Source organism: Salmo trutta, chromosome 30 (assembly GCF_901001165.1).
Source record: "Salmo trutta chromosome 30, fSalTru1.1, whole genome shotgun sequence".
Taxonomy (NCBI): domain Eukaryota; kingdom Metazoa; phylum Chordata; class Actinopteri; order Salmoniformes; family Salmonidae; genus Salmo; species Salmo trutta.
Genome location: NC_042986.1, coordinates 17531847 through 17547404, shown reverse-complemented (window position 1 = coordinate 17547404; position 15558 = coordinate 17531847). Strand labels below are relative to the sequence as shown.

At 44.0% G+C, this 15558-nt stretch overlaps 1 protein-coding gene across 1 annotated transcript in view; it reads right to left on the bottom strand.

Moving 5' to 3' along the window:
* Nucleotides 1–255: 255 nt before the first annotated feature.
* LOC115168137 (UHRF1-binding protein 1) overlaps nucleotides 256–15558 on the bottom strand; it is a 58586-nt gene continuing 43283 nt past the window's right edge. Inside the window, exons 14-26 of the mRNA XM_029723108.1 lie at nucleotides 12086–12172; nucleotides 10898–11068; nucleotides 9601–9749; nucleotides 8062–8203; nucleotides 7669–7862; nucleotides 5685–6961; nucleotides 5384–5553; nucleotides 5048–5190; nucleotides 4735–4885; nucleotides 3732–3994; nucleotides 3442–3550; nucleotides 3219–3316; nucleotides 256–2782 (exon numbers count right to left, since the gene is read on the bottom strand). Coding sequence (XP_029578968.1) covers nucleotides 2666–2782; nucleotides 3219–3316; nucleotides 3442–3550; nucleotides 3732–3994; nucleotides 4735–4885; nucleotides 5048–5190; nucleotides 5384–5553; nucleotides 5685–6961; nucleotides 7669–7862; nucleotides 8062–8203; nucleotides 9601–9749; nucleotides 10898–11068; nucleotides 12086–12172 — 3071 coding nt within the window. The 3' untranslated portion in view covers nucleotides 256–2665. The remainder of the gene's footprint in view (nucleotides 2783–3218; nucleotides 3317–3441; nucleotides 3551–3731; nucleotides 3995–4734; nucleotides 4886–5047; nucleotides 5191–5383; nucleotides 5554–5684; nucleotides 6962–7668; nucleotides 7863–8061; nucleotides 8204–9600; nucleotides 9750–10897; nucleotides 11069–12085; nucleotides 12173–15558) is intronic.

The following is a 15558-nucleotide window of genomic DNA, read 5'->3' as shown; positions in this document are numbered from 1 at the left end:
AGGCACTCTGGTTGCGTAGTCCCTAAGAACAGCACTTAGCCATGGTATATTGGCCATATACCACACCCACTCCGGCCTTATTGCTTAAACAACCAACCCGTCTATATAACGCAATTTTTTTGTGACAAAACCATCAGTAGAGTTGAACATTTATTTTTGATTCGGTACATGGGAATTTAACCGCAAAAGTTACTTTTATGTGCACTACATCGCGCACAACCTTTAACCGCAACAAATCAATATGATGGAAACGACTCTGGTGGGAAAATGGGCATATTGTTTTAATGCGGATTATAGAATATTCACATGAAAATCTGTCGCCAATTGGATGGAAACGTAGCTACAGCCAAGGCCATGCAAAAAAAACTAAAAGCAAATATCTACAATCAAAAAAACAATTGGGTAGCAGTATGTATTTTCTGAGAGTTGTTGATATTATTGAGAACGGAATCCCTGCTTTGTTACACTGAATGTGACCTTGAGGGAATGTTCAAATACAAACATGCATGACGAGGGAAAAAACTGACACATTAGACAATTGTTAATTTCTTAACCTTAGGCATTTGCGCTTTTACATTTAAAAAAAAAAAAATAGCTTAAAACTGTTCTCAGGCTATGGGTAAAACAGAATTCCTCCTTTGCTTCATGCTACTTCCCTCAATCAGAATGTAACACTATCATTCATACATTAATATCAGAAGGCAACCAGAGAAACAACCCCAGAGGCTTGGTACAGTGGTATATTATTATGGCCACCAGAGGTCTCGCAGTTCCACTCAGAAGAGAGTGGAGAATGACGCTAAAAGCTCAAAGAAGGGTTAGTTAACTTGTTAGCACCATACCACATACACAAGTCTCTTCTTGACCCATTTGACTTTCTCCCTATTCACACTTGTTTTGCTGAGTGTGACTTTGATCTAAGTAACGTTAACCCAATGTCTCTCCTCTCAAGTACCAATCTTCTGAGACAAGACATTTTTTACAAATAATACATTTTGTCACCTCCACATTAGATATCCTATAATTACAAAAAAAAATCTAATTATATAACCACATTAAATAATATAACTCCAATTAGTACAAAGGCTTCACAGGTGTTCCATAGTAATAGAAAGGTACCCAATGTGTAGAATACAACAAATTGGCATTAGTGCACCTGTCAGTTTTAGTGTAGATAAAAGCATTATACATATTTTGTGTATATATATACGCAATTAAGATGCAGTATCTCTATGTATTCTTTGATCTGATGGCTGTGCAATGTGTTTGTTGAGATGGCTAGTAGCAACACTGTCTTATCAAAAATGATTTAAAATAGCTGCAAAAAGTAAATATTCATGACTGCCTGTAACAGTTCATATCAAAATAATAACAACACTACATTTCATCCATACTGGGATCCAAAACAGGGGCTTCTAACCATAGATTAATATACCCCAATCCAATCCCCTGTATCTAAAAGTTAGGGATAGCAGAAGGACTTATTGAAGTCTAATTCTATAGATGGTCAGTGAGGTATTAGTATATGCCTAGATGGTGTTTCTCCATGCAGATGGGTGAGTAAAGGAGATCAACTAATAACTGTCTGAGTGCAGGGTACACCTCTCAAGTAACAAACTAAACCAGTTAATGTACCATAACCATTGTCTTAACTGTCCTCAAAAGATCAGAAAGCATGTGTCATCTGAACATTCAACCACCAAATGTAGTTTTACAGTAACAAAAAATCATATACGTTTCAATAAGACTGGGGAATGTTTTGATCTGGTATCTGAGAACAGTGTGGAGAGAGCTTTCCCCTTCTCGGATACACAACCATTCAAAAGGTTAGATATGCGGAAGTGCGTCTGGTGATCCCACAGACAGGAGCTCCATGTTTACAATGCAGTACTGCTTTAAGTCAGTGTTTTTCTTTCCCTTTCCCACTTCTATTTAATACACTATCGTCCTAAACAACGTTACATGAATGCATCTAAAATACCAGCTACTAACTATACAGACGTACAGTTATGTACAACTATGAACAGGATCTACTTTACAATAGTGAGCAGTTTTATAGTTGCAGCTTGGTGGGTGTTTGTAAACCCACACACCAACATTCCTAGAGCTCTAGTGGTTTTCACAGGGCATGCCTGACAGTGAAAGATTTGTACAGGAAACAACATCAATGGACTCTTAACACTACTAAACTGACAGTTCTCTGCATAGAAGACTGCATAGTAGACTCATTTTGGCATCTGTTCTTCAAATAAAAGATTTGCTAAAGATAGATGGCCAGTGAGGTGCAGCACAACAATGAGTCAACTATTCTCTATGGTGGTTTAAATTCAAACTAGGTGTAAATAGCTTTAAATGTACAGCAATACCCGTCATATACCTCAGTGTGTAAAGAGTGACTACAGTAGGGCTCCTGTTTTCTACAGGGGCCCCCTATGTGTTCTCTGGAAGTGACACACTGTTCGTTTGTGCAATTCATTACAAGAGCTTGAACTTTGGAACCATCAGGGTGGATTCCACTGTTAGGTTCTCATCACTGTTCTTTAGAAATTGTCATATGCCTGGGTTCAGACAGCTAATTTTGTCCAGACATTTCTTTCAGTTCCTTTACTCCCTTATTGATGCAGTGCCAGTATATTGCCCTCTGCTGGCCGGGGAAGTAAAGCGGTCACAGGTCAAACATGGGATCGTACTTCCTGACTTCCAAGAGGAGACGCTCTCGGTCAGTGAGGGCTTGAGAGAGGGCCGACTGAGCTTCCGATAGCGGCGACTCCAGGAAAGTATTCTGAAGGGAAAAGGTTGTTGTCTTTATTGCTTTTCACTTCTAAATAATGTTTCTTTGCCAGGGCAAGTATGCTAAATCTCTTCAGCTGTAATTGCTACCCTGATTTGGCCCCTCTTAGCCTTAACAAGAGAACCAGACAAGAACAAGAGTACTACAACTGTCTCGGTAGGAATAGATCCTTCTGCTATTACAACAGGAACACAGGATCTGCATCAGTAGATGCATGGTTAAGCCCTGTGAGTACATGCGTTTCTATATCAACCGTTTCACACACATTTAAGGTTAAAAACCATAAGTACAATGCAACTATTGTAGGGACTGTGCTATCGTGAATAATCACTTTATGTATGCTACGCTTTCATTTTACATGGTGGTTGGAACTAGCCTAATCCTTACTGATACTGGTGAGCCAGTGTGAGTGGGTGTAGAGATCTACCGTGATCTGCGATTGTTGGACAGAACAAAAACTGTCTGGCTTCTCCAAACATACCACAGCACCACCTGCTGAGTCTCTTGGGACTGGGCCTTCACCACCTGCAAGGCAAGACAATACATATTTAGAAATAAAGATGACTCCTGTTATTCGATGTCATTCAAGCAGTGAGAGACAAAATCATTGTAATATTCAAAGACATGTCCGTCTCCTCTCCCCCAATCACCTTTGATTCTCAAAATGCCGTCATCAGACCGCTCCACAACCACCTGGTCTACGGTAAAGGTGACAGGTTGGGGCTGGGGGGCCGTGGGGTAGACCTTGGGACCATCATCCTAAACAGGAGGGGAAAACACTTGTTAACTCCATTGCATGGATGGCAGGCTAACTGTCATTTATTAAATCTGTATCCTATGGAACACTGTTGGGATCTTACCACATATAAAAACAGGCTACACATCAAATAACATTATCTGACCCCAACAGAGTTCCATGGTCTCCCTGTTACCAGCTGACCTTCAGAGTGATAGTGACGTTTTCCAGCCGGATCTTAATGGGTTGGACGTCAGCACTGAGCTCATCCTCCAGGAAGGGCCCCAGGGTGGCCAGGGTAGAAACCAACAGATCCACCCGACAGCCTCGCACACCCAGCTCCAGGTGACCCACCAACGCAGACAGAGAACCATGCCGCGCTGCAGAAGGACCCATCTCCATCCGTATGCCCACCACGGGAACTGCCCTGCAGCCTTGCCTCTGGCCAACCGTAGACCCACCTGGCGCTACGGACATCATGTCAAAAATGGTGTGTTGTGTAGTCAGAGAATGGGTACTATGGATGCAGAGTGGTCTAAAAGTAGCATTGAGAGTCTTTAGTAGTTACACTGGGAGAGTGAGGTGATTACAGGAGTGATTATGTCACAATATGAGTATGTATTTGTATTTATTATGGATGCCCATTAGCTACTCTCTTCCTGGGGTCTAAGGACATTAAGACACACACATCACACAAAAAAACTAATAATATAAAACGGTACATCATATAACATCATTACACCACTAGATTTCTACAACACAAAATGTATAACACTACAATATATTCAATATTAAAATGTATGTGTGTGTAGAGTGCGTGTGCTAGCCACTGTGTGAATTTGCAAGTGTGTGTGTCTGTGTGTCTCTTCACACTCTGCGTTGTCCCATAAGGTGTAGTTTTTCTTTTTGTGAGTGGATATAACAGGTGTTTTACAGGGAATCGGAGAGAATGAGTGGGTTGGGAGGACAGAGTGTTCTCTGACAAAAGGAACCATTTTTATTCGAAATTGAGAGCCAGTGTGTTGAGACAGATGCTGAGTGTGACTGATGCTCAGTAAGGTGCAGGGTCTTTAGGTAGTTAAGTTCTATTTCATTTTCGATGACTGACAGAGGCAGTCTTTACGCTGGATTATTATCCAAATCTGCCTCTGGCGGTCATCCAGAATGGATAAAAGCATAGTTCCATCCGTAGCTTGCAGTTAGTTACCTGGCATCAGTTCGGTCAGCAGGTCAGAGACCCTGACGTTGCCCATCTGTCTTAGGATGAGATCCTGGGCCTCCACTGCCACCACCAGGTCTTCTCCCTTCAGGTCTGCCACACAGGCCATCCCACTGAGCACCAGCAACAACACAGAGGCCTGCACAGCACACCACAGCACAATCAGTTATCCACAATAACAATTCTGCATTGCTCAGCTTACAAATACAGTACGATTGCCGAGCATATACAGTGAAAGTGCTGACAATGCCTCTAATGTCACAGTCACACTGGACAGTGTATGTATGTAAATGGGACCCACTGTGTCCTGTGTGATGTCCTCAATGCTCTGGGACAGGGAGCTGCTCAGGTCAGCTGAGGACCCCCCCTCTGTCCCCAGGGCAGGACTGCCTCCACTGGGCCCCGGGGTGCCGTTGGGCCGCATCATGGACTCTACCCCTGACTCTGAAACCACAACAGAACACATGGGAAAAACTCTATTGTCCAGTGGGATTCAAGATTATTGTTTTTAAATCATCTTACTATATAGATAGTATATCTTTATTTTTAAATGTTCTGTATGCTCTTGATACAATAAGCATGTGTGTTGTAGAGTTTGGATGGTTTTGAAGTGACTGATGATATTGTGGGGAGTTACCATCCATGAGGATGACAAAGTTCTCGCTGGCGTCGCTTTCCACTGAGAGGTGGTCGTTGGGCAGGCTGCCGTCCAGGATAGCGCTGTCAAATGAGTGCTGCGAGAGAGACTGGTTCATGGACTGGAGCCGCAGGCTGGCCATGGGGGACCCCTCCTCAGGGCGCTGCTCCCTACACAAACAGAAACAGAGGGTGAATTAGGGTCAACAGCCTTTATGTTCATTCACACCAGTAAAACCATATCCATACAGTTTACAATATGGACCTGGAAGCACAGCAGGAGAACATGCTGGGAAACCTACTTGGCCTGTGGATTGAAAAGCTTGCTCATCCCCGACCCGCGACTCATGAAGCTGAAGGCATCTTTTGTGATGGAGAACGCCCCTTTAGTCAGGTCCAGGGAGGCACTAATGGCATCTTTGGTGACGTCCTTGGTGGAGGTGAGGGCAGTGGACAGCTCTCCCTCCAGGCTGAAGGTAGAGGGGTCCCTGGACAGGAGGGAGGGATGGTGTTCAGGGGAGAAGGGAGGAGAGAGAACAGGACCACTGCCATCCCCCTGGGCCATCTCCCCCTCCATGACCTCCACTGCCTCGCTGGCCTCCTCTACCACACCATCCACCTCCTGCTCAAGGGGAGGAGAGCTGTTGACGGTGGCAGTGGTGTTTCCTATCCCACTGTCCTCCAGAGGGCCTGGCGAAGTAGACTGGTGAGTGGGGGAGAGATCGGAGTCTGTCAGGCTGGGGCTTTCAGACCCTGGGGTGTGGGCCTCCTCCTCTGGCTCTGTGGCTGCAGGTGGTAGCAGGAGCCCCAGCTCCACTGAGTCCATTAGGAGGGCTAAGCACACCGTAGGAGGGTCAGCCTCCTGGCCCCTGGCCTGCTTAGCGTCCCTGGTGTCCCGGCCCAGCTCGTGCCCCAGCCTGGCCAGGGTGTCCTTCATCCGCAACAGGGCAACATACTGGTAGTGGTTGAGCCACACCTTGACCGGTGTGATGGCCTGGGCCAGGAAGTGGATAGAAGCCATTGCAACCTCCTGTTGACTGTCCTGGTTGTGTTCCAGGTTGGGCGACAGGTGGTTTTCATGCTGTTCTGGGGTTTTATGGTTGGGATCAACAGGAGCTGGTTCATTGGGGGAGGAGACCAGGGAACTGCCCTTAAACGCAGACGGACGACACATCCACACAGAAATGGTGAAAGGCTCCACGAAGGGGTGAGCTCTGCCCCTGTTGCTTTTCCGCGCCCCCTCGAAGCTCATGGACAGACGGGACAGGCTGAGGAACCAGACATCCTTGGGCCTTAGGGGCCTCTTCTCAGACAGGGACAGGGGCTCCATCTCCAGGGAGTGCTGGAGGAAGGCAGAGGGTAGGGGGAGGAAGGAGCTCTGGTCTCGGGGGAAGGAGCAAGGGGGAGTTGACTGGAAGAAGTGGCAGGTGGAGAAGCTGCTGTAGGTGGTGTGGAGGTCGGCCCGGGTGCCGTGGGGGGAGTGGCGTGTGTTGCTGAGGACCATCTGGGGAACGGTGATGCTTAGGGACTGGGGCCGGTCCTGGTGGTCCATGATGGACGACTCCAGGGGAATGATCAGCTGCAGACAGACAGGGGGGAGGCACAGAAACAGGAACACAGTCATCTCCTGACCTGATACACTAACCCAGTAATAACATCAACACCAAAGTTTAAATGGGCCCTTTCCATTTCATTGGAGAGAAAACTGGAGACGAAAGCCAGAAGCATTACAAAACGGTGAACTGCATACCCATTACCAAATAGAGCAGTGTTTCTACACAAAAGTCCCTAAGGGCAAACATCTGGAAGGTTGAACAACACTTGAAACACTTGAAATGACTTAAAGTTGTGTAATGAGCTGTAATACTCTGCTGCCAAAAGGGACACTGACTGTAATGATGCAACTCTATTCGCTGCTAAAAGGGACACTGACTGTAATGATGCAACTCTATTCGCTGCTAAAAGGGACACTGACTGTAATGATGCAACTCTATTCGCTGCTAAAAGGGACACTGACTGTAATGATGCAACTCTATTCGCTGCTAAAAGGGACACTGACTGTAATGATGCAACTCTATTCGCTGCTAAAAGGGACACTGACTGTAATGATGCAACTCTATTCGCTGCTAAAAGGGACACTGACTGTAATGATGCAACTCTATTCGCTGCTAAAAGGGACACTGACTGCAATGATGCAACTCTACTCTGCTGCCAAAAGGGACACTGACTGCAATGATGCAACTCTTCTTCTGACAGCTTGGTCTGGGTTTATTCAACCAGTCTCACCTTGATCTGAGCTGCGTCCATGTAGATGTCCATGTGCTCCTCTGCCTTGCTGCTGTCCTGGAGGTGGTAGAAGGCTTTGACCTGCTCCAGGGTACGCAGCAGGCCCCTAGAGAACAGGTTGACCCACAGCAGACTGGCAGGGTCCAGGCACAGCTGTAGGCCGTTCAGTTGGGCATATAGGTTAGTATTGGGTACTGGGGAAGGAGACGGGATGGAGAGAGGGACATATTTTCAGTTGTAAGATAATATTCTAATGGTTTGTTTCTTTCACCACAAGAGAACAGAATATTGAATTGGAGGATCAGCTAGAAACTAGTTTGAATCATTTACTAGGATAATGACTAAATAGCAGTTTGCAAGAAACACACACAACAGTATATGGTTAGCTCATACCAGGCAAACCGGGGTTGTCAGGGAAGTAATACTCTGTGAATTGCAGGTGGATGGCTGGTATATTGTCTGCTAGGTTCAGGGCCTTGCGGTTACAGGATAGTAAGGACTGGGTCTTCTTGCTGTGGCGCCCCCCTGTAGACACCTGTGTGAGGAGAGGGGGTGGTAATAATTATTCATGTGAATTTGATTTCTTAAGTGCTTTTCTCACACAAAAACTTACAAGTAATGAGTTTTCTGACGGTCAGAGTGAAACTTAGTGTAAAAGGAACTTAATGCAGTATTAACTACAGTAAGCTCCAAATGTATTGGGACAGTGACAATTTTGTTGTTGTTTTGGCTCTGTGGATGAAATTATACAATGACTATGAGGTTGATGTGCAGACTGTCAGCTTTAATTTGAGGGTATTTTCACCGTTTAGAAATTACAGCACTTTTTGTACATAGTCCCCCCATTTTAGAGGACCAAAAGTATTGGGAAAAATTCACTTGTGTGTATTAAAGTAGTCAAAAGTTAAGGATTTGGTCCGGTATTCATAGCATGCAATGATTACATCAAGCATGTGACTCTACAAATTTGTTGGATGCATTTGCTGCTTGTTTTGGTTGTATTTCAGATTATTTTGTGCCCAATAGAAATTAATGATAAATAATGTATTTTGTCATTTAATTCACTTTTATTGTAAATAAGAATAGAATATGTTTCTTAACACTTCTACATTATTCACGATTCATTCAGGATTATCCGTAACCATGGTGGCATCTACATTAATTAATGTAGATGTGTATAGAAACTACTTTAATACACGTGAATTTGTCTCAATACTTTTGGTCCCCTAAAATGGGGGGACTATGTACAAAAAGTGCTGTAATTATTAAACGGTTCACCCAATATGGATGAAAATAGTAAACCCTCAAATTAAAGCTGACAGTCTGCACTTTAACAACAGTCATTGTATCCTTTCAAATCCAAAGTGCTGGAGTACAGAGCCAAAACAATAAAACTCTGTCCCAATACCTCTGGTGCTCACTGCATATCCCATCTCATGAAATGAAACTACAAAAGGTCTTACATTTTTTATTATTTACAGAGAAAGGGGAAATTACCACCAACTCAAGCTCAAAATACCCCTTATCATGGCTTGCTGCATATTATATCTGATTTCCTCTATGGCTGTAAAAGTAGGAACTGCTTAGCTCTATTTGTGTTGGCAGGGGTTTTTCTACATCACAGCTGACAAGCTTTAGGGCACTCGAGCGTGGCGAGGAGAAAAGGGTTTCCCCTCTTACTATGATATAACTAAAACTACATTGCCAGGTTAGGAAATCCTGTAATAGTGCATAGAGAGTATTTCATTTTCTTCACATGGCTTTCCTGTCATCAACCGGTCTCGATTCTGTGCAAACAGCTGCATTCCATGTCTTCTGTCCTTGCCATTGATAGCCTTTTAAAATGAATAGCACACTTGACTGCCTTCATTACAGAAAACAATGTCAGAGGAAGTCTAACGGTAGTCCTGTACATAGGTAGTCCTGTCTCACCTGATGTATATCCAGGTCATCCATTCGTACCACCACACAGCTGGAGCGGAGCCTCTTAAGAGGGTTCCCCAGGAGAGGTTGTGCTATTGAGGTCCTCTTGGAGATCTGCTCCCTTTCAGGAGGGCTGGCCTTGGGGGTGGGTTGTCCATCTGTGTATATCATAAGTCAAACTTTTAGCGTCAGTATCTGTGACTTGTAAATAACCATTTATTCTCATCACTAGGTACACTACATTACCAAAAGCATGTGGGCACCTGCTCGTCGAGCATCTCATTCCAAAATCATGGGCATTAATATGGAGTTGGTCCCCCCTTTGCTGCTATAACAGCCTCCACTCTTCCGGGAAGGCTTTCCACTTGATGTTGGAACATTGCCGCGGGGACTTGCTTTCATTCAGCCACAAGAACATTAGTTAGGTCGGGCACTTATGTTGGGCGATTAGGCCTGGCTCGCAGTCGGCGTTCCAATTCATTCCAAAGGTGTTCGATGGAGTTGAGGTCAGGGCTATTTGTAAGCCAGTCAAGTTCTTCCACACCGATCTTAACAAACCATTTCTGTATGGACTTTTCATGTTGAAATAGAAAAGGGCCTTCCCCAAACTGTTGCCAAAAAGTTGGAAACACAGAATCGTCTAGAATGTCATTGTATGCTATAGCGTTAAGATTTCCCTTCACTGTAACTAAGGGGCCTAGCCCGAACCATAACAAACAGCTCCAGACCATTATACCTCCTCCAACAAACTTTACAGTTGGCACTATACATTCGGGCAGGTAGCGTTCTCCTGGCATCCGCCAAACCCAAATTTGCTTCCAGAGGCAGTTTGGAACTCGGTAGTGAGTGTTGCAACCAAGGACAGACAGTTTTATGCCCTACATGTTTCAGCACTCGCCGGTCCCGTTCTGTGAGCTTATGTGGCCTACCACGTCACGGCTGAGCCGTTGTTGCTCCTAGACGTTTCTACTTCACAATAACAACACTTACAGTTGACCGGGGCAGCTCTAGCAGGGCAGAAATGTGACGAACTGACTTGTTGGAAAGGTGGCATCCTATGACGGTGCCACGTTGAAAGTCACTGAGCTCTTCAGTAAAGCCATTCTACTGCCAATGTTTGTCTATGGAGATAGCATGGCTGTGTGGTCGATTTTATACACTGGTCAGCAACGGGTGTGGCCAAAATAGCTGAATTCACTAATTTGAAGGGGTGTCCACAGAATTTTGTTTATGTAGTGCTTGTCTGTTGGTGGATCAGATTCCACTACAGTAAGAGGACCTGGCAGTGTGTTGTAGTAAGTCTCACCCTGGGTCCTCTTAGCGGGGAAGTCCTTGACCTGGTTGGGGACCTTAGAGTCTGGCCCAGGGATCCCTGACGCTTCCACCCTCCTCTGGAACTCCTGCAGTAGAATGCCAGCCCACTGGGCCCGGGCATCCATCGCCCCACAGTGACGCTCCCAATGCCGACAGCCATCACCTGCAGGTCATATCATACAAAGTCATACATTAAGGTTATACAATAGGGTTCACTGCATCACCAGGGTTATTGTTGAAAAGATTCCATCACACACCCTAATAAAAAAAAAGATATAACATCCCAGTTATATACATCAACTTCAAGTATTTTTTTCCAAAGCTTTGTTTTTTACTATTTGATCTGGGATTTAGCATGATTGCTCAAGCAAACCAATCCAATCTCCCTTAAAATGTGTTTTCCATAATTGTGTAACAGACCAGTAGTTCTGATGAAGTGAAGTGGAGAGTTCTAGAAAGAATTGAGGTGCTCCACATTCTACAGTCAAATAATTCCACTGAGAATAATAGCAATGGGCATCCTTCGCCATCCAGGCTATTAGTTTGCATGAATGAATGGAGAGGAGGCTTAATAGAAGTTTGAATGGAGGTTGAGGTTTCATATACTAGGAATCATGTTACAATGATTACGGATAAGCCGGAATGAATCGTGAATAATAAGGATTGAGAAAGTTAGACGCACAAATATCATACACCCAAGACATGCTAACCTCTCACCATTACAATAACAGGGGAAGTTAGCATTTGTTTTGGCAGGGGGGTGTATGGTATGTGTGCGTCTGTAACTTTCTCACTCATCATTATTCACGATTCATTCAGGATTATAACCAAAACAAACAGCAAATGTTTCCAACAAATGTATAGAGTCACAAGATTGATGCAGTCATTGTGTGCTATGAATGAGTATTAAGACCAAATACTTAACTTTTGACTACTTTAATTCACATAAGTGAATTTGTCCCAATACTTTTGGTCCCTTAAAATGGGGGGACTATGTACAAAAATGCTATTAGTTTGCATGAATGAATGGAGAGGAGACTTACTAGAAGTCTGAATATAGGTTGAGATTTCAGTGGGAGCACTAACAACGGACGTTGTGGACAGCAGTGAATAAACGTGAGCTCTAATTATAACAAATAGGAGCACAAGTCTCTTGACCAATCGGGGGAAGTACACTCACCAGGCCTGTGGATGGGGTAGTAGTCAAAACCAAGCTTGCGGAAGGTCAGCTGCATTGCACCCTGAGAGTATGGAGGAGGAGGCTCATCTGTGTGACATGAGAGGTCAGAGGTCAAAAGCTTTGTTCACCTCTGACAACTAATTTTCACCATCAAGACCCTAATTGGAGGGTGGATTTTGAGAAAGCGCCCTTAGATCATGGGAAAAGGCCGCACCTGACCGTTGCACTTGAATCATTCCCACAGTGAATGGCTATGCCCCCTACACTATGAAACTACACATTATTAGAGACTTTGATCAAATCAAATGAAAATGTATCAGTCACATACATGTGTTTAGCAGATGTTATTGCGGGTGTGGCAAAATGCTTGTGTTTGTAGCTCCAACAGTGTAGTAATATCTAACAATTTTACAACAACACATATAAATCTAAGTAAAGGAATGGAATTTAGAATATATAAATATTTGGACGAGCAATGTCAGAGCGGCATAGATTAAGATACAGTAGAATAGAATACAGTATATACATATGAGATGAGAAATGCAAAATATGTAAACATTATTAAAGTGACTAGTGTTCCATTTATTAAAGTGGTCAGTGACATAAAGCCTAAGTACAGTGAAGTCGGAAGTTTACATACACCTTAACCAAATACATTTAAACTCAATATTTCACAATTCCTGACATTTAATCCCACTAAAAATGCCCTGTCTAGGTCAGTTAGGATCATCACTTTATTTTAAGAATGTGAAATGTCAGAAAAATAGTAGAGAGAATGATTTATTTCAGCTTTTATTTATTTCATCATATTCCCAGTGGGTCAGAAGTTTACATACACTCAATTAGTATTCGATAGCATTGCCTTTAAATTGTTTATCTTGGGTCAAACGTTTCAGGTAGCCTTCCACAAGCTTCCCACAAAAAGTTGGGTGAATTTTGGCCCATTCCTCCTGACAGAGCTGGTGTAACTGAGTAGGCCTCCTTACTCGCACACACTTTTTCCAGTTCTGCCCACACATTTTCTATGGGATTGAGGTCAGGGCTTTGTGATGGCCACTCCAATACCTTGACTTTGTTGTCCTTAAGCCATAACTTCGGAAGTATGCTTGTGGTCATTGTACATTTGGAAGACCCATTTGCGACCAAGCTTTAACTTCCTGACCGATGTCTTGAGCTGTTGCTTAAATATATCCACATCATTTTCCTCCCTCATGATGCCATCAATTTTGTGATGTACACCAGTCCTTCCTGCAGCAAAACACCCCCACAACATGATGCTGCCACCCCCGTGCTTCACGGTTGAGATGGTGTTTGCAAACTTGATTGAGTTGGAGGCGTGCGTGGCCACGCAATCATGGGTGAACAGGGAGTACTGATGATGTGCTTGGAGGTTACTATGGTGTTAAATGCTGAGCTATAGTCAATCAACAGCATTCTTACATAGGTATTCCTCTTGTCCAGATGGGATAGGGCATTGTGCAGTGCGATGGCATCGTCTGTGGATCTACTGGGGCGGTAAGCAAACTGAAGTGTGTCTAGGGTGACAGATAAGGTAGAGGTGATATGATCCTTGACTAGTCTCTCAAAGCACTTCATGATGACAGAAGTGAGTGCTACGGGGTGATAGTCATTTAGTTCAGTTACCTTTGCTTTCTTGGGTACAGGAACAATGGTGGCCATCTTGAAGCATGTGGGGACAGCAGACTGGGACACGGAGAGATTATGCTCTCCAAACGGACGTCAGCTGTGAGGGCAGAGACGCCCATGCATTGACTTTTGTTCGCTATACATGTCGGGGGAAGCTATTCATGAGGACATATTGTTCTGTCTTATGATTCCCGAGCATGAAATGGCATAGGGGATGTTCAGTGTGCTGCGTGGCTATATTGACAAAAAACAGATTCCATACGGGATCGAATGGTGGGCTTTTGCACAGATGAGGCTCCATCTATGCCTGGACGGCGGGCAGGCCTCTGCACTCTAGTTATGAATGTGTCTCCTATTTCAAACCGAGGCTTAGTGGTTATCCAGGGGGAGTGTTGGAAACATTTTTCACATTGAGAGAGGAACGGTTGTCATTCACAAAGGATGTAAAAAATACAGACTTGGTTGACTTTCTGTATTGAAAAGAAAATAACAGAAAACAGCATTAATGAGTGTCCCACACAAGTGGTGACTGCTCACATCCAACGCTTGGAAGAACACTTTGGGACCTACTACCCAATCCGTTTGACTGTGATCCTGGCTCAGTTGACATACCGGTAAGTGAAATCGAACAGCTGGTCGAGCTATCATGTGACCGAATGCTGCAGACAACGCATTCACGGGTCACTACGGAGGAGTTTTGGTTCCTGACTCAAAGGGAATACCCTGCCATCTCCCTCTCCGCATTAATACCACATTCAAAACAAATGGGAACTCTGAAATCTCTGACTTCCGACTTCAGTGCGTTCAAGACAACTGTGAACTTTGAAAGAAACAAGCTCTAACAAGTCCAACAAGTCATCCAACTCCCAATTCCAACTCGGGAACTCAGGCCTCTTTCTAGAGCTCGGACTTTCCCACCAGAAGATCACTGACGTCATGATTTGATCTCATATTTTTTGAGTTCCCAGTTGTCTTGAAAACACCATAAAACTCATGGTAGTCTACCCTTCGCCAGCTCATATCTGTGTGAAGCTGGATTCAGTGCTCGTGTCTGCATTAAAACCAAATATCGATCCAGGTTGGATGTGACAGCAGAGAGGAGGTGCACACTGTCAACGACACCCCTTGATTTTGAGAAGCTCCGACGCGACATGCATCAAGCACATTAGTGGTGGTGAGATAAGAGACATTATATAAGACTTATTTGCAATCGACTGTCATACAGCCCCACATTAAAAGTATGCGATGGTGAGTTGAGAAGACAATCAAAAATACTGTTAGATTTTTTTCAATTGACTGCAATAGCACAAAAAAAAAGTTAACATTGGCTGTTAATTACATAATTATTTTCACATGGTTGGGGTCGTGGGCCAAAAAAGTTTGGGAACCCCTGCTCTATCATAATCTGTTCAAAGGTTATTGGAGTTTTTTACCCTTGCAGGATGGCCAATATTAGGGTGACTAAATCGATGGAGGCCAGAGAAAAAAAGTGGTCAACAATCTGGAAAAGGGCAGCTAGGCTGGATGCTGTGAGAGAATTAAGGTAAACTGACAGGCTCACCGTTGAACTGGTCATCTTATCCAATCCGGAGGACATAAAACAATATAGAGGTAAGCCGTTATTGATTTAGAGAAATGAAATGTAGTATTTTAATAATTTAGTATACGCTTTCCATATAAAGATTTCTCTGAAAAACGAGGGGATCTCTGAAATGTCAGCGGAGCACTGAACATACTGCAAGCTGTTCATTTTCAAAGCCTTTTACATTTAATTCAGCTTGTGTCATGTTCATTTAGCTTTTTGCCACCCGTGGAAACAACTTTGC